Source organism: Lontra canadensis, unplaced genomic scaffold (assembly GCF_010015895.1).
Source record: "Lontra canadensis isolate GAN:19392208 unplaced genomic scaffold, GSC_riverotter_1.0 scaffold2, whole genome shotgun sequence".
NCBI classification, from domain to species: Eukaryota; Metazoa; Chordata; class Mammalia; order Carnivora; family Mustelidae; genus Lontra; species Lontra canadensis.
The window spans coordinates 16,400,439-16,426,659 of NW_022630996.1; the positions used below are offsets into that span (position 1 = coordinate 16,400,439).

The 26,221-nt window shown below is 42.3% G+C and overlaps 1 protein-coding gene across 1 annotated transcript in view; it reads left to right on the plus strand.

Annotated features, from left to right (window-relative positions):
- The window catches only part of RBM28 (RNA binding motif protein 28), a 30,020-nt gene extending 9,134 nt beyond the window's left edge, over positions 1-20,886 (plus strand). The window contains exons 9-19 of the mRNA XM_032869866.1: positions 1,135-1,207; positions 3,765-3,874; positions 6,580-6,653; positions 7,614-7,749; positions 8,745-8,809; positions 10,548-10,706; positions 13,637-13,786; positions 14,101-14,175; positions 16,666-16,928; positions 17,531-17,630; positions 20,337-20,886. Coding sequence (XP_032725757.1) covers positions 1,135-1,207; positions 3,765-3,874; positions 6,580-6,653; positions 7,614-7,749; positions 8,745-8,809; positions 10,548-10,706; positions 13,637-13,786; positions 14,101-14,175; positions 16,666-16,928; positions 17,531-17,630; positions 20,337-20,471 — 1,340 coding nt within the window. The 3' untranslated portion in view covers positions 20,472-20,886. The remainder of the gene's footprint in view (positions 1-1,134; positions 1,208-3,764; positions 3,875-6,579; positions 6,654-7,613; positions 7,750-8,744; positions 8,810-10,547; positions 10,707-13,636; positions 13,787-14,100; positions 14,176-16,665; positions 16,929-17,530; positions 17,631-20,336) is intronic.
- Positions 20,887-26,221: the final 5,335 nt, after the last annotated feature.

A 26,221-nucleotide genomic window follows, 5' to 3' on the forward strand; every position in this document is an offset into this window, starting at 1 on the left:
GGTGCTGAAAAGGATACCTTTATTTTCCTTCTCAAGGTTTTTGTTCTGTCTTTTAAATACATTTGAATAGTATTTGAGGGTTACAATTCTCAGGGAATTTAAAACCTGGCTTAATGCCAAGGCAGTACTTCTCTCTTGCTTATCCAAGATGAATGAAAAACTGGATAAACAGGATAGTGTATCCTAACATCAAGTGGATTTTAAACAACTCTGACGAGTTGAGATGGGGCTAACGGACCTCTTGGGGCATTTTGTAAAACTGTAAGCAAACTGTAATCATCAAACACTCTTTATAAAGAATGTTGAACATGAGCTCAACTTTTTTATTGAGGGCGGCAGGTCATTACAGAATGAGAAATGGTCAATAACTGGTTCTTTAGGTTAAGTCTGGCATGTTGGCTTGGCCATACAAAAAATCTGAGGAAATAAGCTTTTTCCATGAGGAGAGAATGGTAGACACCTTAGAATTAAAGAAGCTTCTGTACTGGTGGGATTATGACCATTCAATAATGGTTCATCTCTTATCATTCTCTACTTTGAAAAAATTATTGGGCCAATTCATGATAATGGCAGAAAACTAAAAAGAATAGTGCAGGAGAATGTCATATAGAAAGGAAAGTTCCTCACCACTCCCCCCCGAGAGTCCCTCAGAGTAACCACAGCTGTTTCTTTTGCATTATTTGAGAAATTTTTTATGTATATGTAAGCATATATGCTATTTTTATTCTTTTTATTGTTTTTTAAAGATATTTTTTGTTTAGTTGACAGAGAAAGAGCGAGAGCACAAGTAGGCAGAGACGCTGGCAGAGGGAAGGGGAGAAGCAGGTTTCCTGCTGAGCAGAGAGCCCGATGTGGGACTCAGCCCCAGGACCCTGAGATCATGACCTGAGCCAAAGGCAGATGCTTAACCGACTGAGCCACCCAGGCGCGCCTCTGTATGTCTATTTTTAAAAACACTGAGTATTCCTTGTACCCAGGTCCTCAGCCACTTAGGGTACCTCCCCAGAGACAACCAGTGTTAAAAGTTTCTTACATATCTATGTAATACTTTTATAAGCAGAAACACACGTGCATGCACACACACGTCGAATATAGTGTTTATTGTTTAGAACACTGTTTTTCTTTATACTTTAGATGTGCAAGTCTCAAAGAAAAAGAAGAGGAAATTACCCTCTGATGTGAATGAAGGGAAAACTGTTTTTATCAGGTATGCCTTTGTACCTTGGGAACTGCTGTTTGTGTTGCCCTCACAGGTTTTTTTCTCCTTCTTTCTTTTCTTCTCTCTCTCTCTATTTTTGTAAAGATTTTATTTATTTATTTATTTTTAAAGATTTTATTTATTTATTTGACAGACAGAGATCACAAGTAGGCAGAGAGGCAGGCAGAGAGGCAGGCAGAGGGAGAGGAAGGGAAGCAGGCTCCCCGCTGAGCAGAGAGCCCGATGCGGACCTCGATCCCAGGACCCTGGAATCATGACCTGAGCTGAAGGCAGCGGCTTAACCCACTGAGCCACCCAGGCGCCCTGTAAAGATTTTATTTTTAAGTAAGCTCTCCACCCAGAGTAGGGCTTGAACTCATAACCCCGAGATCAAGAGTCTCATGCTCCAGTGACTGAGCCAGCCAGGTGCCCCACCTTTCCCCACCCCAGTACTAGTTCTGTTAGGTAGGCCAGAAAATTAGATGCCTTTAAAACCATTAATACATCTGGCCATAGGAACATAGCAAACGGTAAGAATATAGGAGAATCAGAACTGCACACACAAGATAAAGAGCAGGGGTCTCCAGATTTTGTCCGCATTTACATTTCCTTTTTTGTAATTGAGGTAGCATCATTTGGAATAAATCAGTTCTTCAACTATTAGAAACATCTTGCTTCTGGCTTTTGTTTTAGGGGAAGTACTGGGAAGGGGTGATGCCACTGCCACTTGTCCCAGATAATTTTTTCTCTCTGCCTAACTTACCTTTTAAAGTATTGTCCAGAATAAAATAAGACATCCATTTGTTTCCAGGAAAACTTAAGGAGGCAGTCAGGTGGAGATGGGTTTTATTTCATGTTGCCATTGCCCTTTTAGTGCTACTGACTGTGGTACATTGGTCATTTCACAGAGTCAGGATATCTTAAGGTTACCTAAGGCGTGCCTTCTTGTCCTTTCTTAAGTGCCAGTGTGCTAGGGTTATTTGGGTCTTGTTTTAAAGATGTGTATTTTATCTTCCTATATAGTCTTTTAAGGTTGTTTTTATTATCCAAGTAACTTATGCTTATTGTAGGAAAGTTAGGAAATAAATGAGCAAAAAGACACAAAATATTAACCTTACTGATTACTCAGAGAACACCCGCAAACATGCCCACATCAAAGACGAGTTTAGCCTCTACAAGCTGCGCTTTAGCCCATTCTCTTCCTTCACAGCTTGTCTCTTCATAGTTGTTCTTACTGTATTGTTAGGAATAGCCACATCAATAGTTTTGTATTTGTAGAGGATGCTGTCTAATGGGAAGGAGGAAGTGTCATACTTAGGAGCCTGTGACCTTATTACCAAGGGTACCATTCCTTACTATTTCTACATCTTTTAAAGAAACAGGAAAGTAAAGGATGGGGGAGAGAAAACTATACACAATGAGACAAATTAGAAGTGACATGGCTAGGGTATGTCTTATTCCAGAACATCTGTTTTGTCTCAGTTACTTTGTAAGATGGAATTGTTTATGGGGTTGTTAACTGAGTATAGAGAAGAAAAATTATAAATATTTATTGGGGACCGTTTTTTGTTTCTTTGTTTTTACCCTGGAAAGATGTGCATAGCTGGGGAAATGAAAGATCTTTACAATGTATTGAAATTTGCTAGAAAATCTTCCAACATTTTTTAATCCCATCAAGAGAAATAAGTGCTTTTCTTATTTTGCACTTAGCTAGTAAACTTTACTGTGTTTGCTTTTGAATCATTATTTTGAAGGATTTTCTGACCTTTGTAAAGTTTTAACTGAAACCTCAATTTCGCAGCAATACAGAGAGGAAAATGGGTAATCAAGAGAGACAGACAGACATATGCACACATTTGACTTTTCTCATTGGCCTGCTGTGAATCTTTTGGTTGTAATAAGAGAAACTAATTTTGGCCACGTAAATGGAAAAGTGGGTTTGTTGGATGAACATTGGGTGATTCACGGGATCAAAACTGTTGAAGAACATACCTGAAGAAGGAGATGAAAACCTGGGATGTTTTGGGCCCCAGCTGTAGGAGGCTATGGGTCTTTTCTCTGGGAACACTCACTGCCTTTTTTTTTTTCCTTCTCAAGGCATAATCTGTATTCTGTAAATTGCATTAATCTAAATGTACAGCTGTGTACATTTGTACAGTGAAATTTTTCATGCATATATATCCATGTAACCACCACCCAGATCAAGATATGGGACATTTTCAAGATTTCCGCTTCCCAGAAGTTTTCTTTGGGTGGGCTACTGCTATTTTGAAATAAATCTGCATCAACTACTTCTGGCCTTTGTGTATGTCTGTTCAAGTTTTAAATTCCTGAGGGAGAGAATCTGATTGACATAGAAAGGCCAATCAATTATGGCCAAGGGGCAGAGTCACATATTAGAGGTTGGGCCACTGGGGACCTCCCCTATGTATTGGTGCTATTCCTGAACCACAGGGTGGTCATGAGCAAGAGTACCACTCAATTTGGTGTCTTACTCACCTTGTACTAGAACACAGGATCTCACTTTAGTAATTGACCTTTCTTGTGACTTGACTATCTTCCATAGAAACCTGTCTTTTGACTCAGAGGAAGAAGAACTCGGGGAGCTCCTCCAGCAATTTGGAGATCTTAAATATGTCCGTATTGTCTTGCATCCAGACACAGAGCATTCTAAAGGTACTTGTTGTCAGCTTGTCAGGCCCTAAAAAGGTAGAGACTGCTGCCATGAACAGAGCATAATGTGTGCTATTGTGAGGGGCCTACAGTCCATCCAGCCCAGGTTTCTGTGGTCCGTAGAAGCACCAAGGACATTCTGAGGTTGTCTTCCAAGATATCAAACTCAGCATCTTTAATGGTGCTGCCAGCCACAATTTTGTCTAAGCTTTTTAAGCCCTTGCTTATTTACTTTAGGGTAATGAATTCCATTTGTTGTTCTCCTTTGAATTTCAAATGTGATAGCATCTCATGGGTATTAATCATTCCACATTGCTTGAAATTACTGGGATCTTTTTCAGTTGCTTTTGTTAGAGATGGAAGCTAACAGCAATTTTGTTGCAATGGCAACAGTCAGAAGGAAAGCTGTATATAGCAGGACTGCTGCCTTAGATTTTTCTCCCTAAAGCTATTTCTTTTGAACTTCCAAGGATCGGCCCCAGTTCATTCTAGAGTACTGTTGTTAGGGGAGCAGCATCTTTTCAGTAGATTCATAATCTTTGATTTCATCAACTGCAGTCATTCTCCTAAAGCAGTGACTTCTTAATTCATTCTGGCTCTTGCTTCCTTTGAAATCTAGCAAAAGCTATGAACCCTCTCTCTCTCCAGAAAAATGCCACTCCTGAGGGTTTGTGAGCTTTCTGGAATCTATTCAAGGGGTAAGAACCTCTGGTCTAAACCTTACTTTCCAAATTGATGAGACCTGATCATTTTTGGTTTTCCCTTAACCAAAAAGATATAAGTAGGGCAGGATGATGGAAAGAAAGATGAACTGCTTCCTGGAGATTAGGGATCTAATTGTAGCTGAGCCATAGACCAGCTGGGTGATTTTGGCAAAGTCTTTAACCACTGCAGGCTTCAGTTTCTTATCTGTAAAATGAGTAGGTTCAACTAGAGTAATCACTTAATGTGTCTTTAGCTCTAATACTCAGCTATACCTCTTGGACCTTCTCCATTTCCAGTATGTTTTTGGAATTGGAAACTAGAATTGCATAGGATGTTCGTAGTACTGTAGGATATTGCATTACTTTGATATCTTTTGTTTCTTTTTGAGTGCAGTAGTCTGTTGGGTTGGTATTTTCAAAGTATAGTCAATAGCTGACTTGCTCAGTCTCTTTCGATCTATTAATGTTAGCTGAGAGTTAATGATATTAGTAAGTATAGTTTTCATTGTTATTATTTTTTTAAGACTTTATTTATTTGTCAGAGAGAGAGAGAGTGAGCACAAGCAGGGGGAGCAGCATGCAGAGGGAGAAGCACTTTCCCTGCTGAGCAAGGAGCCTGATGTGGGACTTGATCCCAGGATCCTGGGATCATGACCGGAGCTGAGGCAGAGGCTTAACCAACTGAGCCACCCACGTGTCCAAAATAATTGTCTTTTTCTAGCTCTTATTAAGTTTTTTTGCCTACTCACAAAGCCTTGGCCACCTCCTACCAATATCCAATGTCAGCATGCCATTTCGCTGTGTAGGAGAGCGAAAAATTATTTGTAGACTTTTAGGGAAGTGTTAAGACTAAACCCAGTACTGACCTAGGGATTTCCAGTGTTAAAATTCTTACCATTCAGAGAGAAGTACCCATTTTCTTCATATTGGATGAATAAGCTGATCTGTCAGTTAGAACATATTTCTCCCATCTTCCTTCCTTTCTTTATTTCTGTATTGTTTGTTTCTTCCTATTGAGTATCTCTTAATGCCAGACACTATGGTAGATGCTAACAGCCTAGAAACATAGCCCTTACTCCTAAGGCATTTCTTCTGTTTGAAAAGATGGCACGTGACCAACACTGTAAAAGAGAGATGTGATTGGAGGCCCAGTGGATGGGGCACTTGGCCTTGCCTGGAGAAGTCAGGAAACACCTCACCTAGATGGTGACTCCTGGGTTGGCCTGCCACGTGTGTTGTCTCCGTCTGCTGCCATTCATTCTTGTAGAGGGCAAAAAATCAATCAATGCCCCAGTAACTCCAGGAAGTATGATATTTTTTTCATATATGAGGGAATATTTAAATTTGTATAAAGGAATACTTGTAAAATATTATGAAACTTGTATTTCTTTTTTGGAGCCTACTGTAAGGTGAACTTTTTTCCTTTGCTGACAAAAACTGCTTTTTATCAATATTAGAAATTAGGATGGGTTGATTGACTTTGCATTTAACCAGTGATAGGTTAGCCTGTGCAAATTTGAGGGTATGAGTCAAGAATTGAGCTTATGGCTTTCTGGTTCACTGCTGTATTCATGTGATAGAGGCCAGTCTACCCATGTCTGATGTCTCCCAGGTGGCTTTGATGACAGTGAGATTCTGTAATTAATTTCAGGTTAAGTGGTTCCTGCCTCATTTTTTAGTCCTCTAAAAAGCAAGCCAGTAAATAATGCTGATTTAAGTGGAATTTCTCTACCATATCCTGTGGCTTTTTCTTACTAAGGAGAGCAATGGTGAGACTAAAGTTCTAAGAAGCATTAGAAAAGATGAAGTAATAATAAAATTTCATTGTAAGCATGTGTCCTAGCTATCTTTGAACCTTCAGTGCCTGGCACAATGCCTGTCTCCTAGCACCTGGCTGCGTCCCCTTCCACCCTGTGTCAGGCTGCCACCATTTGTAGCATCATCTTTCGCATCCTGGTGGGCCTTGGGAGTTTGGCATCTCACTTAATTTGTTTCTCCATGCAGGTTGTGCGTTTGCCCAGTTCATGACTCAAGAAGCAGCTCAGAAATGCCTTGAAGCTGCTCTTCCAGAGACTGAGGTAAAGAGGACATTGCTTTTACCCCATAACTTAGGGCATAGTGGCTCCGAAGGCCAGCATCTGCTTTTTATACCCAGATTTATTAGTACTGTCAATAATATCATAGTAATAAAGCTGACACTTACTGAGCACTTGGTGTGTGTTAGGCACTCAGCTTTACCTGTACTACCTTATTTAATCCTTACATCAGTTCTACAGGAGTATGTAAGGTAATTACAATTATTATACCTACTGGAGTGCCTGGGTGGTTTAATCGGTTAAGGGTCTGACTCTTAACTTCAGCTCAGGTCTCCATCTCCAGGATTGTGAGCTCAAATCCCATGTTGGGCCCCACGCTGGGCATGGAGTATACTTAAAAAAAAAAAAGATCAATTATTATACCCATTTTATAAGTGAGGAAGCAGGTATAATAATGTGTCTAATGTTTATTAAGCACTGTCTATATGCCAGCCTCCATCATAGGCTGATAACATGAAAGGTTGGGACAGGAAGGGTTAAGGTCATCTATAAAGTGGAGTAAATGAGAGAAAATGTATGGGTGATGGATTTTTCTGTGTATTCTAAAACCAACTATATATTGTTTTGAGATAAGTTATCCTGTATTGCCATTATCTCATATTCTCTTAAGTAGAATTAATACTACCATGTCATTAGCTTTCTTTAGAATTTTTAAAAATTGGCTATATATGGTTTTCCTTATTTGGGCTTACTTTGGGCCTATTCAACTCCCATAAAATAAATTACTACTAACTGCCCTCAGTATACACGTGGCCTTTTGCACAGCTCTACTAGGTATTAGGCTTAGTGTCCATTTGTAGCTGTCTGGGCCAAAACATCCTATGGGTTGGGCTCCGTAGCATAATTGGGATTTGCTGTTTTCCCTTTCCTTGGCATTCCTTGTCAGGCGCTTAGTCTCTACTCATTATGAATTTTAAGAGAGAAGGTTGCAATCTGTTACAGGGTGGTGGGCTTAAACTGGATGGCCGGCAGCTCAGGGTCGACTTGGCAGTGACCCGTGATGAGGCTGCAAAGCTCCAGACAAAGAAGGTGAAGAAGCCAACTGGAACCCGGAACCTCTACCTGGCCCGAGAAGGCTGTGAGTAGTGGAAGGGAGATGTGAACCAAGCTTCGGGGTGGCGGGCGCCGTGCTATGACTGTGACCAGCAATAGTATGTCTGGGGGCATGTTTCAGATTCAAAACCCACATGTCCTCATCAACAGCATTACATTATTATTCCACTTGAGCAGATGGGGCTTTCTGTTAGGAAGCCTTCACTCAGTTTGTGAATTAACCAGTCCTATTCTCCTTCCTGCCTGCTTGCCTTGAGACCTTTAGATTAGAGGATTAGCAGGGCAAAGAGGGAGGAAAAGCTCAAATTACCTTCACTTCTTGTCAAGGTTCTTGATAGTTTTTCTGAAGGAGTTGAAAATTATGGCTAAAATTACTCTTTTGAATTATTCATAGATTTAAAATGTGCACCCAGTACCTTTCCCTTAATGTCAGAAAGATAATTAGAAATTAGCTTCAATTAAAAAAAACCCAGAAGATTCCCTTTCTCTAGGTCATATGGTATTTGTCAGCCTACCTGTTGCACAGCTGCACAGCCCGGACTAGTGATGCAAGGCCTTTTAGCCATTGGTTCTAGGCCTCTGTATGGCCAGGTGGCTGTTTTCAGGTTGGCTTAACTCACTGCTTAGAACTGACCCCAAGTACGTGAAGAACAGTAAAATTCTAAGGGCAGGTTATAGGTGGAGCATTTTTGTATCCCAAATACCTAAAATGTACTTGTTTTCAGAACTTCCTCTAGGCCTTTCCATCTGATGTTGGGCATACACATGGAAGTTTGTGAGAGGAGGGAAGGAGAAGAAGAACAAATTCACAAAATGTTCAGTTTTAGTCCTTGAGAGCAGCACAGAGCTGAGAACTTAGCCCTGTAGCCTATTTCTGGACCTACCCAAATGCCACTATGTCCTGGCCAGCATAGTCCTCTGGGCCCTGTACAAAGAGCTTGCATCATTCAAATCACATTCCTCTTGTTGCTCAGTGAAAATTCCCTTGCTGATGTCTTGGCCTTTTTCCCTCTTTTGCAGTGATTCGTGCTGGGACTAAGGCTGCCGAGGGTGTGAGCGCTGCTGATATGGCCAAAAGAGAACGGGTGGGTAGATTAGGCACCAGCCTTCAGGTTCTGCATGACTTACTATAAATCAATATGTAATGACTATTGAATGCTGGAGGTGCCTGTCAGAGAGCCAAGCATCACAGATCCTGCTTGCTTGAAGTCTTGTTAGAGGGAAGTGTACGGGTGAAACAGCAAATAACCCAACACTGTACATCATATAATGTGAGCGTTGTATGCCATTAAAAGGACTGGATCTTATTCTTTAATTTCCCAATGCTCAGCAGTAAATGTTTGCCAAATAGTATGCTTCTACAAAATAGAATAGACACTTAGAGGCTAAGGCTACATATAATTAGATGTCAGTGTAAAGGCATAATGACCTAAGAGAGGAAGATCAGAATGGGCTGGAGTTAGTAGGGAAGGAGGTAGATGTGGGTCTTAGAAGGAGGAGTTAAGATGTCCTTTTTTGGTAGGGGGTTATGTCCAGATTATAAAATCATTTTAGGAAGATTCCATATCATGGGAGTTCCCCCTGATAACTGATACTGAGTTTCTTTGCTGCTTAGTTTTTCATTTCCAGTAATTTTTAACTTTTATCCAAGTAGCGTACTTTCAAATAGCTAAGCCATCCTAGAATGATAAAGAGGCACGATCATTAAGAGAATGAGCTTTGGAACTTGAAGGTACAGAAGATGAAGAACAGAGATGAGAATGTAGACACCAAGAGTCAGTGTGTTTTTCCTTTGTACAGTTTCTAGTCTCGTGTTCACAACTTTTTTTGTTAGTGAGCATCTGGAAATCATGGTATTTAGAGGGTATTGTATGCCCTTTTCTGATCATGGTAGGATAGTGAAACATTTAATTTTCCCTTAGAACAAATTTTTCTAGCAAAAAGCTCTGTAAATTATATGCATTATAATTCACAGCAGGCACAGCTTTTCCTGGGAGAAGAATCATACTGTTGAACTCAGGTGTGAGAGCCTCTTCAAATAACCCTTTAATACTCATTTTCAGAATATCTTTATTTTGTAATTTGTTAGCACCTTTACCAATTAAGAACAGCAGAAACAAGACTTGGTAAAAGAAAAAATTTAATTTAAAACTCTTTTTCTACTAACCTGATTTTAAAAAAAACATACCAGGAGAAGAATGTTATCCTCTTACTTTAGCAAACGTTGCCCTGGAACTGTGCAGCATAGTTGAGTCCAATGTTCTAGAAGCAAAATTCATTTCTGTGGTCATGGACATACTTTTGCCTCAAGGTGGCAGAGTTGAGATAGAATTCTGTCAAGTATTTAAATAAATTCCATTTCCTTTTGGAAAGACTAGATAATTAGCTTGAGTTGGGGGCAGATAAGGACTGGGCATAGATGGTAATCGCATTATTATTTATTATTTGCTTTGGGCTGTGTTTTGAGTTTGGGATTTTTTTGTATATTCCTTCATTTCAGCCACACATCAGTGCTGAGAGATGGGTACTTTGACCTACGGTTCTACTTTGTAGAGGGGAAAAACTGAGCCTTAAAAAATTTCATGTAACTTCTCCAGTTAGGGATGGATTTCCAATTTAGTCTGAATTCTAGAGCCCCCCATCTTGCCTCTCTGAACCTTTCCTAATCTAGTCATCATAAGACTGTAGGTGGGTGATTTCTCTTCTTTTATCTATATGTGTTGTTGGATGGGGAGTGGTGGTCACAGTTCTTTCCTTTTGGAGAATTATGAACCTGCATTTTTAAGGGTGGATTGTATTGTTAACAATTTGGTGTTCTTTCAGTTTGAGCTGCTGAAGCATCAGAAACTCAAGGACCAGAATATCTTTGTCTCCCCGACCAGGCTGTGCCTGCACAACCTCCCAAAGAGTGTGGATGACAAAGAGCTCAGAAAGCTGCTGCTGAGTGCCACCCGAGGGGAGAAGGGGGTGCGCCTCAAGGAGGTGAGATGGGCCCTGCCCACTCCAAAGTTTGGTTCTCATTGTGGGTCAGACTGTGCTGCTAGCAGACTGACAGTTTCTTTTGCGTGCATTGTCGACAGATGAGGCTGGGTTTGGCAGTTTTCATGTGTTTGTTTTCTCTTCTTAGAACTGCCTTTCACACGCATTGTCCAAATTGCAGCAGAATGTGAGGAAGTGTCTGCCCTCATGAATTAATTTGAATGCTTGCTGTGTGCTCAGCATCATAGCAGGTGCTGTAATGTTAATTTTCTCACAGAGAAAATACTCTGTGTAGTTGGCTCTTTAGAAGGACATTTTAGTGCCATTTAGGCTCTTACTGTATGAAAGTGCTGTGTGGCAAGCACAGAGAGCCATGGGGGTCTTGGACAGTTGTATTAGACAAATATTGGATTCACACCAAGTCTCTGAGTACAAAGACTTCCCTGCCCCCCCACTGCAAGCCTTTGTCATGCACTTACTGTTACACCGTCCTGTCATTGTCTGCCGGTCATTTCTTCCGACCACACTGAGCTCTTTGAGAGCAGGTAGGACATTGCTCCTAGCTCTTGGCAGAATACCTGGAACATAGTAATCTCTCAATCTGTATTTACTAAGTAACACAGGCAGTATTATAAATCTACTTTTCTCTGATTTGTGACTAGAAACTGTTTTCTTAATCCTGGAAAACCTCTTCAAAATGTATGGCATTAGTATTTGGGGAATTACATGAGAGAATGTGAACATATCAGCACATATCTGACACCACTCTTAGTAAAACTGTTCAAAGTGTTACTGGCGTAGAGGTCAGTTGTGTAATTTCTCATATCAGCATCCACAATACTTAGTAAGTGCCGATACACATTGAAAACCTGTCATCAGAAAGGGAAATTTTGTTTTTTTAAGATTTTATGTATTTGTTTGTGAGCAAGAGCAAGCAAGAGGGCACAAGTGGAGAGCAGCAGAAGGAGACAGAAGGAGAAGCGGTTTCCCTGCTAAGTAGGGAGCCCAATGAGGGGCTCAATCCCAGGACCCTGGCATCCTGACCTGAGCCAAAGGCAGAGGCTTAACCCACTGAGCCACCCAGTTAGGGGAATTTATGTGTTTTACAATATTTGTGTTGTATTGAATTTTCTCTTTACTTTTTAAAAAACTCCCACTATTGTCATTTTAAGGGGACTGACTTTCTTTCCTTCCTCTCTTCTTTCCTTCTTCTATCCCTCCCTCCCTTCCTTCCTTCTTTCTATCCCTCCCTCCCTTCCTTCCTTTTATTTATTTATTTATTTATTTGAGCAAGAAAGAGAGTGAGATTGAACATGAGAGGGGAGAGGGTCAGAGGGAGAAGCAGACTCCCCGCTGAGCAGGGAGCCCCATGCGGGATTCAATCCTGGGACTCCGGGATCATGACCTGAGCTGAAGGCAGTCACTCAACCAACTGAGTCACCCAGGCGCCCTCTTTTTTTTTTTTTTTTTTTTTTTTTTAAGATTTATTTATTTATTTGGGAGGAAGAGCGTGAGCAGGAGGGGCAGTAGGAATGGGAGAATGGGAATCTGAAGCAGACGCTACACTGAGCATGGAGCCCCATGCAGGGCTCACTCTCACTATCCTGAGATCATGACTTGAGCCAGAACCAAGAGTTGGATGCTTAACCAACTACACCACCCTAGCACCCCTTGAATTTTCTCTTTAATTCTTTAATATGTGTAGATATAGGATCTCAGCAAGATGGTAAACTTCTTGAGAACAGGAACCTCACATTCAGCTTTTTTGTAACTTCCCCATAGTACATGGCACAGTTGTAGGGACAGCATAGGTACTAGAAGTATCTAGAAGTAGGTACTAGCAGCATCCATGTGTCCTAATATCTAGATGTCTCTATTACATCAGAACTATGGCTTTCAGGAGTAATGGCATGTAAACAACCAGTTTTTCCAAGATATGCTACTATAGTTTGGTATCCTTGATGCCCCAGGATGCCTATTACATTCAGCTTAAGGATTTAAGAAAAAATCATGTCAGAGAAGATCTGAGCTCTGAGCAAAGCCAGCTGAAGCTTCTTCCTGTAATCCTGAGGCTATATGTTAGGCAGGCCCTTCCCTATGCCTGGATGTTTTTCTTAAAGATTTATTTATTTATTTGAGAAAGAGAGAAGGGGCAGAAAGAGAGAAGCAGACTTCCTGCTGAGCAGGGAGCCTGATGTGGGGCTCGATCTCATAACTCTGAGATCATGACCTGAGCTGAAATCAAGAGTCAGATGCTTAATTAACTGAGCCACCCATGCACCCCTAAATGTCTTTCTTGACTAAAGCCATCAGGCCTTTTCCTTTTTTTTTTTATTTTTTAAAGATTTTCTTTATTTATTTGAGAGAGAGAAAGTGAGAGAGCATGAGAGGGGAGAAGGTCAGAGGGAGAAGCAGACTCCCCATGGAGCTGGGAGCCTGATGCGGAACTTGACCCCAGGACTCCGGAATCATGACCTGAGCTAAAGGCAGTCGCCCAACCAACTGAGCCACCCAGGCGCCCTTGTTTTCCTTCTTTAGTGATTTCCTTCCTGAGTGGCTTCTTCAGGGATGAGATCTGTGGACAGCACTTCAGTCTCCGTGTAACCTACATCATTTAAAGTACCATATACCTCTCAATTTGCATGTATTGTCCACAGTTGACTGTTAAAATGAGGGGGGGGCTGTTTTATTTACATGCTTATTTATAGGTTTTTCTTGATCTCTATAAACTCTTAGAAAGCCAGAAAGTATCTGTTTAATTGGTTTTGTGCTTTCAGTAGGGGTGTTCTAATAAGACCTTGGTAAGCATGACTCCAGTGTGACTGCTGTGGCTGATCGGATGAGGGTTCTGTTCCAGTCACCTGATTTCTTCAGTGAGTCTGTTCGTGCTCTCATCCTGTAACCACGGCTTCTTTCTCTTGTTCTACTCTTAGTGTAGGGTGATGCGAGACCTCAAAGGAGCACTTGGGAAAGTGAAGGGTCAGTCCCTGGGCTACGCCTTTGCAGAGTTCCAGGAGCATGAGCATGCCCTGACAGCCCTACGCCACATCAACAACAACCCAGAGATCTTCGGGCCTCTGAAGGTGAGCCTCAGCCTGTGGGCGCACCTGTTCCTCTGAGGGCCATTTGCACAAAACCATCTCTCTCCTTTATGTCCCATGTCCTCCGACTTGCATGTGGTGGCAAAGAGTAGCCAATTGGTGAAGGGAATAAGCAGTGATTCAGCTGATAAGATTAGAATGAATTGGAATCTAAATTGGATAGACTGTGTGCAGAATGGCCCCTTACCTTTAAGTAGAGTAAGTGAGCAGGAGAGGGGGCAGTGGTGGGGGACAGCTCAGCTCTTTGCACTCAGAAACTAAGACATCTAATGAACGATATTCTCTTTCTGACCCAGAGACCAATAGTGGAGTTCTCTTTGGAGGATCGAAGGAAACTTAAAATAAAGGAACTGAGGATTCAGCGCAGCCTGGTACAGAACTGAAATGTTTTTCTGTTTTTGCTTGTTTTCTTAAAATTGTGGTCAAATACACATAACATAAAATTTATTATTTTTAAGTGTAGTTCACTTAAAACAATTTTTGTTCAGGCTATATTTAAACTCCTATTTTGTTTAATTTGTGGTTCTGTATCCTTGAAGTAGGTCTTTACCCCATTAGGTTGTTACCCTCTACTCTTAGTTCCCTAGAACTCTCCAGGCCATCTTCTCTGCTGGCCTTCCTTGTGATAGCTCTGCTGAGGGGAAAGGAAGGAGAGAGGAGAGTCAGGCTAATGTTATTAACAGTGAACAATACCAGTACAGTGTTTTGTGACATACCTGTCAAAGGTAATGGCCCACATGAAAGTTTACATTGCTGTAGGTTTCAGCTGTCTCTGCCATGATTCTTCTTCTTAGATGTCTCCAGAAATGTGATGCCTGATAGTTTTAGTATTGTTTTTAATCTAGTGTGGTGTAAAGCAAAGAATGGGACCAGGAATACTCATGTTCAGACTCAGGCTGTACCCCTAAGTTCTGTGGCAAGTTAGTACCTCTCTCAGCTTCAGTTTAGTTTATAAAGTAAGATTACCAGTATCTGCCTCACATGACTGATAAGGATTAAATGGTCACAGTGCATGGTCAGCACACAATCAACACTCATTCTCTTACCCTTCTTGCCCTAGGACTTAGAAGGCCAGAATAATCTTGATACCGTAACTGCTATAGCTTTCATGGATAATGTTCCTGGATTCGCTTATATACAAAACATCTGCACTCTTCGTGGTGTGTACCATGGGCCTGACCAATAGAAGAGCAGTTTCGGGAGTCGATACAGTGGTCCTGGACTTGAAAATATAGGATCTGGTTCTTGTTTGAGGCAGCTTTGTTGTCCTTACTGCCTTAAGCTCTTGCTTCAGAGTGATTCCGAAACTAGAGGTTTAAAAAATGATTCCGATGGCTTTATTTGTTGCTTATACTTGTGTACATACTACTCTGTGTGAAAGTGCCCCTTTCCCCTGACTCAAGGATACTTCTACCCAGTTTCTGTATTCAGATCAAATGTGCTTCCTCAAGTATAGTTTTCACCACCTCTCTCAAAGGAGGTAAGACCTCATAACTTGTACTTTCATGAGTTTCCTTAAGGTCTTTAGTTTTTTTTAAGGTTTTTAGTTTCACCCTATTTGTATGTGTCTAATCCTCCACCAGGCTGTGAGTCCTCAAAGGTAGACACCCTTTGTAGCCTTACCTTAGAAACTGAGACTGGCACTTTACAGGCATATAGTAGATCTTTGTTGTATCAATGATTACACTAATTTAATGTGGATCTTTTTCTTCTTCCACTACAGTGCAGCTAAATCTGTAACATACTTTATGTCTTCCTTCTTATAGCATCTTTTCCTAGTCTTCATTTCAATTTCAATTATTCCTTCTCTAGCATTCTTCCTTTTTTTTTTTTTTAAGATATTATTTATTTATTTGACAGAAAGAAAGCAAGGGAGCACAAGCAGGGGGAGTGGCAGAGGGAGAGGGAGAAGCAGGCTTCTCGCTGAGCAAAAAAGCAGGCCTCAGGAACTCAGTCCCAGGACTCTGGGACCATAACCGGAGCTGAAGGCAGATACCGCCTGAGCCACCCAGGTGCCCTGCATTCTTCCTTTCTGTATGTAGATTCGAGTTTCTGACTTAGGTCATCTTCCTTCTCTGAAGAAATTCACTTAGCCTTTCTTGCAAGATAGGTCCCTTGGTGACAAATTCCTTTAATTTAGTTTGTCTGAGAAAGTCTTTATTTGTCCTTCATTTTTGAAGGTGATTACACTGGATATAGAATTCTAGGTTGGTGACTTCCCCAAAACTTTAAGTATTTCTCTGTTCTTTCTTACATGGCTTTTAAGAGAAATTCAGTGTAAAGTTATCTTTGTTCCTCTGAGGGTAAGGTATCCTTTACCTCACCCCCACCCCTTCTTTCCAGATCTTCATTTTGTCTTTGATTTCCTACAGTTTGGTATGATATGCCTGGGTGGAGAGGCTGTGGTATGTCTCCTGTTCGGTGTTTGCCTGAGCTTCTGCATCTGTGGTTTAGTATCTGCCACCAAGTTTGGCAAATTCTCACCCCTTATTACTTCGAATATTTCTTCTGTTCCTTTCTTTCTTCTCCCTCTGGGATTCCCATCACATCTTTAGTAATTGACCCATGCTACTGGCTTTTCTTTTTGCTTTCTTCCTACTGGCTTTTAAGTCTTGGGCATGCATACACTTTCCCCTGTTCCTGTATATGGAAAGGGAAGTGGTGGTTTTGTGTCCCCCAACCTGGTAACCAGCTGTTACCACGTCAAGGCCTGTGAACTTGAATTCACTTCCCTGTAATTTGTACTCTACAGGGGAAGAATTCTCCTTTCACTAAGCTTGCGTAAAGCTCCTTTTCTGCTGAGTGTTTTCAGCAAATAAACCTCATCCGGAAACTAGATGGCAGTCTCTTGTTTTGTGCAGCAAAAAGTGAAATCCAAGCCTGCAGCTGGTGGGCCCCAGCAGGAACAACCAGCACTTGGAAAAGACCAGCAACGGCAACGGAAAGCAGCTCAAAACCACACACAGGAACAAACCAAGGCCCCCCTGGAGCAAAAGGAGAGGGTGCATCGGACCTCCTGGACAGGGTTCCAGACCAAGGCTGAAGTGGAGCAGGTGGAGCTGCCAGATGGAAAGAAGAGAAGAAAGGTCCTGGTGCTCCCCTCACACCGAGGCCCCAAAATTAGGTGAGATGCAGAGTGGTGGCATAGCACTGCGGTGGGCTTCTCCCAGGGTTTGGTTTTGCTCTACCCTTTTCCTCTTTGTGGCTTTTGCTTGGATGAAAGGTACATTTAGCACTCTGTCAGCCCCCCATAAAGGATTAATGTGCAGGCATCTCCACACTGGCAGAGCTGTGCTCTGGGAGCAGTTGGAGGCCGGAATAGGAATAGCCGGGGAGATCCTCTGTGCCATTCTCCTCCTCTTCTGAAGAGCTGCCTCCCATCCGGAGGGCTGTCTCTGTCAGCTGAGGCCCTCTTACTTGAGCTTATCGTGCAGATCCTGTTTGAGGCGACGGATTAGTGCTATCAACAAAAGTCAATCTTTACAAAATACTTGTTAAATAAATGATGGTTTTTGAGAATCCCTTGAGGTTTTAAGCCAAAATAAAAAGTATACACATGTTGAGCCTTAGGATATTATGTTATAGTTTCCCCTTTTAGAATGACTTATCCTGGGCTTAGAAAGAGCCAGTGTAAGAAAAAGCATTTTATCTGGCGGTAGAGACAGCCTCGGAGGAGCGAGTTAGAGGGAGAGCTCAGAGTGACACTTACCTGACCTCTCATTTCAGGCTGCGGGACAAAGGCAAGGTGAAGTCTCTCCCTCCCAAAAAGCCAAAGCCCCAGATGAACCAGCAGAAGCCAGAGAAGCAGACATTACCTCCCAAGCAGGTGAGTTCTATAGGGCACGAGGCTTTGGTACGGCAGGGCTCTGCCATGGCTGGTAGCCACTTTTGTGCTCTGATTAGTTAAGCAAAAAGAAAGGGCTTCTGGATTGCAACACCCTCTTTTAGAAGCTGTTGAGGTATGCAGTTCTAAAAGTGGAGAAAACCTGGGTGCCTGGCTGGCTTAGTCAGAAGAGCATGTGACTCTTGATCTTGAGGTCATGAGTTCGAGACCCATGTTGGATGTAAAAATTATTAAAAAAAAAAAAAAAATAAATAAACTTAAAAGGAAATGGGGCACCTGGCTGGTGGAGCATGCAATTCTTGATCTTGGCATTGTAGTTCGAGGCCCATGTTGGGTGTAGAGATTATTTAAAAATAAAAATCTTAGGGGCACCTGGGTGGCTCAGTCGGTTAAGCATCTAACTTTGATTTCCGTTCAGGTCTTGATCTCAGGGTTGTGAGTTCAAGCCCCACATTGGGCTCCACACTGGGCATGGCGCTTACTTAAAAATATCTTAAATAAAATAGATAAGAAATAAGTAAATAAATAAGTTATTAAGTAAGTAAATAAATAGATAAAAGTAGAAAGAACCTGCATATTATTTTCTTTACTTCAACAATTCTCTTATTTTACCTTTTCCTCAAGCATACTGCCCGCCTGCCCAGAGTATATTAAGGCAAACTCAGCTTCACATGTAAATATGCCTTCTATGAAAATGAGGTGTATTGCTCAGAAAAAAACTCAGAATGCATCTTCAACTGACTGGCCTTAAAAATATGTATATATTATGCCATTATCATATCTAATGAAATTAATAAGAAGCCCTTAATATCCTCTAATATGCAGCCCATATTAAAATGTCCCCAGTTACCTCAGAAATATTCCTTTGTAGTTGGTTAGTACAAATTAAAATCCAGACAGATTCATACATTACATTTGGTTTTATATCTCTTAAACCTTTTTTTTTGCCTATAAAACTCAGTCTTCCTCATCAGACCCCTTTTTCCCATACTGATAATTTGTTGAAGAAACTGAGTGATTTGCCCTTTAAAGTGTTTCACATTTTCGGGTGCCTGGGTGGCTCAGGTCACGATCCTGGACTCCCGCATTGGGCTCCCTGCTCTGAGGGGAGTCTTCTTCTCCCTCTGACCCTCCCCCTTCTCATGCTCTCTCTCTCTCACTCTCTCTCTCTCTCAAATAAATAAAATCTTTAAAAAAAAAAAGAATGTATTACATTTTGAGTTTAGCTGCTTGCTGCGTTGTGGTATCATTTAACCTGTTCCTGTGATACCCGGTATTGCCTATAAACTGTAGTTAGATGTACAGGCTCGATTAGATTCAAGTCCAGTTTTCTTTTACTTTTTGTAAAGATTTTATTTATTTTTAAATCATCTCTACATCCAGTGTGGGCCTTGAACTTATAACCCAGAGATCAAGAGTCACATGCTCTATCAGCTGAGCCAGCCAGGCGCCCCTCGAGTTCAGTTTTCTTGGCAAGTTTTTCATGGGTGGTGCTGGGTTCTTGCGGGTGCATCAGCATCCTAAGGCACGTAACGTCTGGTTGCCCCATTTTTAGTGATGTTCAGGTTCATCAGTAGATGTGTAGGCTTAGAGGTTGTCTGCCTCTCTCCCATTTGTGAAGTTCCCATCAGCCTCTCATCTAATGGTTTTAGCACCCACTGACAATTACTCTCTATATCCATGATTTCAATATGGGGTGCAGAATGGTGATTTTCTAGCGTTTTGGTTTTGGGGCTTTTTTTTTTTTTCCCCAGTTCTTTTGCATTGTTTTGGTAGAATTCTAGAGAAAATAATCTTCCCTGGTCAACTATATGGTTACCATGATATAACCATTTGTATAGGAAAGGCAGGATAAATGCTTGATTTCATTTCTCTTTATCAGTTTTCAGAGTAATGAGTTGGTGCCCTACCACCTGCCTTTGGTGACCAGTAAGATCTTTCTCGTCTTATAGATGCCCGAGTTTCTGTACACTTGATGTGTTGCCATCAAATGCAGCTATTATTTCTGTCCCATTTGGGCCAGCAGAAGGCCCTTCAGTTGGGTCCTGAGTCCTTCCGATATGACCCTGTCTTTGGTGGTGTCCTTGCTTTCTGGTAGAACCGATGTCCCAGCTCATCTCACATATTTCTTCCCTGGTCCTGGCATTAGCCATTTTTCCAAGCAGCCCTAGTTCCTTTTAGTAGAAAGTTGTGGTTTTACATTCTTGAACATTTGAGGTCAAGATTTCTTTTCCCCTTCTCTAGTTCCTTCTAAGTTTCAAGGGTAAAAGAAGCATTAGCTTCTCCTACTCAAAGAATCTGTGCCTCTGGAAAGTCTGACCCACTCCGTACTGTCTTATAGAGCTCCGTCTCTGAAATCGCATAAGCAGGATTCTCATTGAGGGAAAGGGCCAGCAGGAAGGTGCAAACTCTGGGCTGACTCATGTGAGAAGATTCTCACAGGAGCGGTTGAGAGTGAGAGCTCTGTAGCTCCTGCACAGTGTTTTAGTGGGACCTTCTCTTAGGTGTTCCCGGTCTGGTTTCTTGCCAACGGATGGTTCATTTGGGTTTTTCTAAGGGTCACTCCCTGAATGTCCACCTCTTGTGGCTGACAGGATTTCTTATTTTCTTTCTTGGTTGGCATAAAAGCAAGGTGACATTCAGTGCTTGAAATTGATGATCTTGTTTTTCCTTACCTTTCTTTTATAGGCCCTTAGGAAAAAAGCTAAGGGAAATAAGACCGAAATCCGCTTCAACCAGCTGGTCGAACAATACAAGCAGAAATTACTGGGACCTTCTAAAGGAGCACCTCTTGCAAAGAGGAGCAAATGGTTTGACAGTTGATGGTGGCAGCGGACTGGATAAGAAGCTGGATTCTTGGTCAAGCTCCCAGGTTGCCACCCCCTAATGTTATTCTCTGAGGGAAGGACACCCGCCCCTTCCTCCCCAGGGCACTGCCACTTTGTTGGGAGGCCGCTTGGGCTGTGCACATTTGAACTTTGGACCCCTCCTCAGTGCGTGATTAGTGAACCACAAAGAGAAATCTCAGAAAAACATCGATGCTTTTTGTGTATTTCCAAGTTACTGTGTGAATTGTGTCTGTAATTATTACCCATTCAGTCCTTTGTTTCTCAAATGGAAACAGTGGGAAAGAGGATTCTTGAGGGCTGAATTTTTAAGATGTGTATTTTGTTAAGTGTTTCCTTTAAATGAGGTATTTTTTGGCTTTTTGAATAACAAACTTATTTCTCATTTCTAATAGATGTGAATCCTTTATTATTTATGAACATTGACATTCCTAACTCTAGTTCAGTTACATAGTTCTACATAATGCAGGAATTAAGTAAGAATGGAGAAAAATGATTTCCAACCTAATCTCAGAGAATGGGAGAGACTGGGAAAGTCATTGAGGGCTGTGGGTCCGGGCAGAGAGCAACCCCTAATAATTGCTAACCAGATAAGTGGGTTATTATGAGCAGTTGACTAGAAATCGGTTTGCAGTGGCCCACTGTCAGTAGCCTCTCTGGTGATGACCCACATTTCCCTCCTCAGGACTTAGCAGAGGTAGGAGTGGGTAGAGGAAGCAGTGAGCATGAGGCCTAGGCTCTAGGTTGTCCTGCCTTTACCTAATGGGTGGCCTTGAATCAGACGCAGACTCTCTCAGCCTTGGTTTTCTCATCTGTAGAGTAAGCAGTTGAACTAAAGCTTTTCTCTGATCCATTTTGGCTATACTCTTTTTCTAATTCACTCATTCTAATTCATACTCTTTTTTTTTAATCCTTTCTTTTTTTATCCTCAGAGAGGATAGAGATGACTCATTACTTCCCCAAATTTTGGAGGTATTGCAAAAGCTGGGAGGGATGGTGAGTAAATATTAGAGAGTCTAGATCCAAAAAACATCATGATAGCCTGAAGGGATGGGCTGAATCTGATAAAATGAAAACCACTGGGAGCAAACATAAATTCCTTTACTTGGGTTCAAAAGCCCTGCAGGCACAAGTTCTGACTGGAGAGTTTGAGTTGAATGAATTCACATTCTGAAGCAACAGTATGGCTGCCACACATGTAATGGGATCATTAGCAGTAGAAATGGGACGTCTCCAGTGAGTGAGCTGCTGGTATTCTGGGTTGGCCATACTATACCTATGAGACAAATGTAATGACCAAGTTGGTGAAGGAAGTCAGAAAGAGAGTTGGAACCACAATTGGTCATGAGTTGGTTGTTGTTGAAGCTGGTCATAGGTAAATGGAGATGTATTATACCGTTCTCTCTGCTTTTGTGGACATTTGAAATTTTCCATAATAAAAAGTTAGACTTTAGAAAGTCAAATGAGTAACTGAAAGAAACCGGTCTGACTTGCCTGAGAAGGGAATTTTTGGAGTGTTATTAGCTGTTGGTAGAGCACAGAAGGATCTATGGAGGCAAATGAGTAAAAGTCACAAGGAATTGGGTTTTGGAAGAACTTCAGTGTCGCCATCAGAGGGGCACGAGTCCCATCTCTGGTACAGACCAAGTAGGGTAAGTCCGGGATAGTGCCAGGGCGTTCCAGTACCCGATGACTGGGCTAGAGGAGACCATAAGGACTGGTCAGCTGAGTAATGTTTGACCCCAGGATGACCTGAAGATGGGCTTTATGTCTCTACCCTAGTCCCTGAGGCCCCTTGCTAAGGCAGACGTCCTCATTCTCTCTGCGGTGTTCTGCAGCTACTTGGTCCTCATGAAGTCTGCCCCAGGCTGAGATGGTGTAGCTCCTGCAACAGGCAGCACCCTCGGTTCTCTAGCCCCTGCCCCCTCTCCTGCTTGTCTCTATCTGTCTCCCTCTATTTCATTTTTGGCTTCCCAGCCCTTCCTTCAGTTCCTTTGACTCTACCACTTCAGAACCTTCGTGTTTGCTCCCTTCGCCTGGAGAAGTTTTCCCTCAGATCTTTTGCTTATCACTCAGCTCTCCACTGAGCTGTCACTCCTCCTAGAGCTCTTTCCTGGCCAAAGCAGAGCTCTTCTTCCCCTCCTCTCTATCCTGCCCCCATCACTGAGTCCTGTTACTGTGCTTATTTTCTAACGAGCGCTCAGTCTCTCTGAGAGTGTGTGTTTGTTCCCCCAGTTAGAATGTATGCTTTGTGAGAGGAACTTGATTTCTCATTGGTCCTGGAGGCACAGCACCTAGAGTTGAACCTGGCACAGAGTAGGTAAGGAGTAAATATTTTTTGAATGAAAAAAAAATGGGCAAAGGAAGAAACAATACCCAGTGGGTCAGAGAAAGAATTGGAAATATAGTCCAAAGTTCTTGACTCTGTAGTCCAAGCTGGTGCTATAATAAATGGTGCTTACTTGAGAACTGTTGCAACCCTAGGGCTATAGCTGTCGCAGTATCTTGGGAGGACCAATGAATGCTCAAAAATGCCCTAAATTGGTTAAAAATGGATAAAGGAGAGACCTGAAAAGCCTTCCTTGGGCAAGAACCAAAGGACAGGGGCTGTATCTCCAGAGTTCTCTTGAGACAGTGTGACTTAGGAAGTTTGAAACATTCTTTTAGTAGCTTGGCCACACACCTGTCCTAGGAGGGTCTGTACACTGTGGAGGGAGCAAGATACATTATCAAGGTGTACACGGACTGACTCTCTACCACCTGCCTGTCAGCTAGTCTGCTAGCTTGGCCAACTCTGCTCACCAGATACTTTTTTGGGGGGGGTTACAAATATCTATAAATTAACATTCATATGTCTTAATTAACATTTAGGATAGATAAAAATTGGTGTTCATTCAGATAGCTTTGCCATATTCTCTTAGATCCCGATGCTGCTTCTGATAGCGTTAGCAATCTAGCACAGTTAGTGCTCAGTGCTTTTAAAAAGTGATATGCAGATCAGTCATCCACTTTCTCAACAACCAGATTCCTTATATGGTATTGTCCTTCGGAACACCTTGGTGGGGGGGTATCTGGGTAGCTCCATTTACCTTTTCCTTGGGAGTATTAATGTATGAGAGTTGTGCTCGCTTCTTCACTTCAGAGCCTAAAGTTTCATGAAATGGAATTTTCTGAATTGAACATGAAGATAGAGGTACAGACTGCTTAGTTAAAAAAACAATACCATTTTGTTAACATCCAAGACCAAATACCTTCAGTCAGACAGTTAAGTTTCAGGAGTGTCTTCCTGCTTGGTGATGGTAGCCTGGCTCAGAAATCTTTCTTTTAAATATAGAGCCTTAAGATTGTGTGCTACTTCTTTGCTTTTTTTTGGGGGGGGGGTCACTTGACAGTTTTGAGGACTCTGATCTAGGAGGTACAGTCCCTTCCTTTGCAGGTTAGCCTGCAACAACATTATGCTTCAACTGTCTTGAAGTGAGATCTGTAAACTTCTGAGACAGAGTTAGGACATGTGAAATCATTCTTTGTTAAGTTTTTCATTTTAATTGTGTAGCTAACATACAGTGTTCTATTCGTTTCAGGTGTACAGTATAGCAATTCAGTAATTACATACATCACTGGTGCTAATCATGACAAGCACACTCCTTAATCCCCATCACCTCTTTCCCCCATTCCCCCACCTCCCCTCTGGTAACCATCAGGTTGTTCTCTATAGTTAAGAGTCTGTTTCTTGGTTTGTCTCTTTTTTTTCCTTTGCTCATTTGCTTTGTTTCTTAAATTTACATATGAGTGAAATCATAAGCTATTTGTCTTTCTCTGACTGACTTATTTCACTTAGCATGACACTCTCTAGATCCATCCATGTCATTGCAAATGGCAAGATTTCATTCTTTCTTATGGCTGAAAATGAACTCATTTTTCAAAATACTTCCAAACATCTTGCAGTATGTTTTTGCCTTGAAAAGAGTTTTTCCACTGAAGCATTCAGAGCCTAGAACCTGAGGGCACCAGAGATCCCCTTCTGACCATTATTTGGCCTTCAGTCATCTGAGGAAGCAGGAGGTCAGATATGCCAGAGTGAGTGCTGACCATCCAGAATCTTCAGTCTTATGCCCTCTGATTGACTCAAGGAGCTAGTTCTCTGCTTTATATCCCCGTGACTCACTTTTTGAGATGTGATTGACAGGCATCTGCCAGCTCTGTCATAGAAGTAGCAGCTCTGTCCCACACAACTTGGTAAGTTCCTGAAACTTCTCCACTCCATTGTGGCAATAGCTACATCATCAGACTGTGGGATGCCCAAGATAAACTGGTATTTCAGTTTGTTTCAGATGACGTTCACCTGTGCTTTCCCCCACTCAGCCCTAACCGCTCTTCCAGGGCCAGGAGGAGGTAGCTTCGTTTCTCTCAGGCCAGGTAGAGATGTGCAGACTTCCTTTGTCCAGGGTTGCCCGATGCAGAAGTTACCCACAGGCATTGTCTTATGTGGGTTCTCTAGTTCTTGTTCTGATGCCTCTTCCTTACCAGGAGTAACTGCAGAGTCTGAGACTGCTCACTGGTTGGGGTGCTCTTCGGTGGCCCAGCGATGGATGGGTCGTAGCTATCTCTGCAATTACTCTGGCTTCTGATTCTGAACAGGCATTTGGCTGCAGACAGGCTCCCATGCTTGCGAAGGAATACACTGGGAGGAGTGTGGGAGACACAAGACTGAGCCTGGTAACTAATCCTGAGAAGAAAACTCCAGAGTCACCAAACACCTTTGGATCCCCCACAGATGGAGCATCTCGATAGATGGATAATCTGGTTTTCCTTAGACTTGTCAGTGCTGCCCAGAGCCCGCCGCCGTTTATCAGACGGAGGACTTCACTGCTGCAGAGTCATCCTGAATCTCTGTCACTGGCCATTTGACAGAAGGAAAATCCTTCCTGCCCTTGAGGGCAGGGACTGTATTTCACACTTGCCTGTGTACTCTGCAGTACGTGACAATGATTTACACATAGTAGGAGTTCATTTCATTCTGTTGAACTCACTGAAGGCCATCTGTTTCGAGGCTTAGCTGGGCTTACGGAGGACAGCAGAGTCATTTCCTGAGCGAGCTCTGTGAAAGGGCCCCCAAATACAAAGTAACAGAAAAAGAATAATAAACAGCTAGTCACAGTCCCTTGAATACACCAGCTGGCCCCATTTTATTGTTCCTTGTCCATCCACCCTAATTCCTTGTCCAAAGTGAACACCTTTCCGCTGGTGTGCTATCTGGCATTCAAGTTCAGGCCAGATTTCTCCCTAGGGCCTTTGCCCAAAGCAGGGGACTGCAATCCCTCCCTCAGTCTCTGACACTTACTAGGTGGCAGCCATTGACAGAGCATACGGGACTGTGGCTGACCTGTCATTTCTTTAGGTCTTGCCTCCCCAAGGAGACTGTGAGCCACTGATGGCAAGAACTTGCTCCCTGTGATCCCAGCCCCAGGGCTTGGGACATGGCTGACCATTGGTTATGGAGGATGGTGAAGATGAGGGATATGCCAGACTGTCATCGGCTGCAGTGACCTCTTCCCAACCTGTCCTTTTGTTTTCCTTTTGCTCAGCCTCATTCCTTACAGTAGGTGCTCCATAAATGTCAGTTCCTTCCCCTCCTTCTCTCCTCCTCTTCTTCTCTGCACTGTTTTCTGGGCTTCAGTCCACCAGCATCTCCCCTCAGATGCTGCTTGGTCTGCCTTGTGGCTAGAA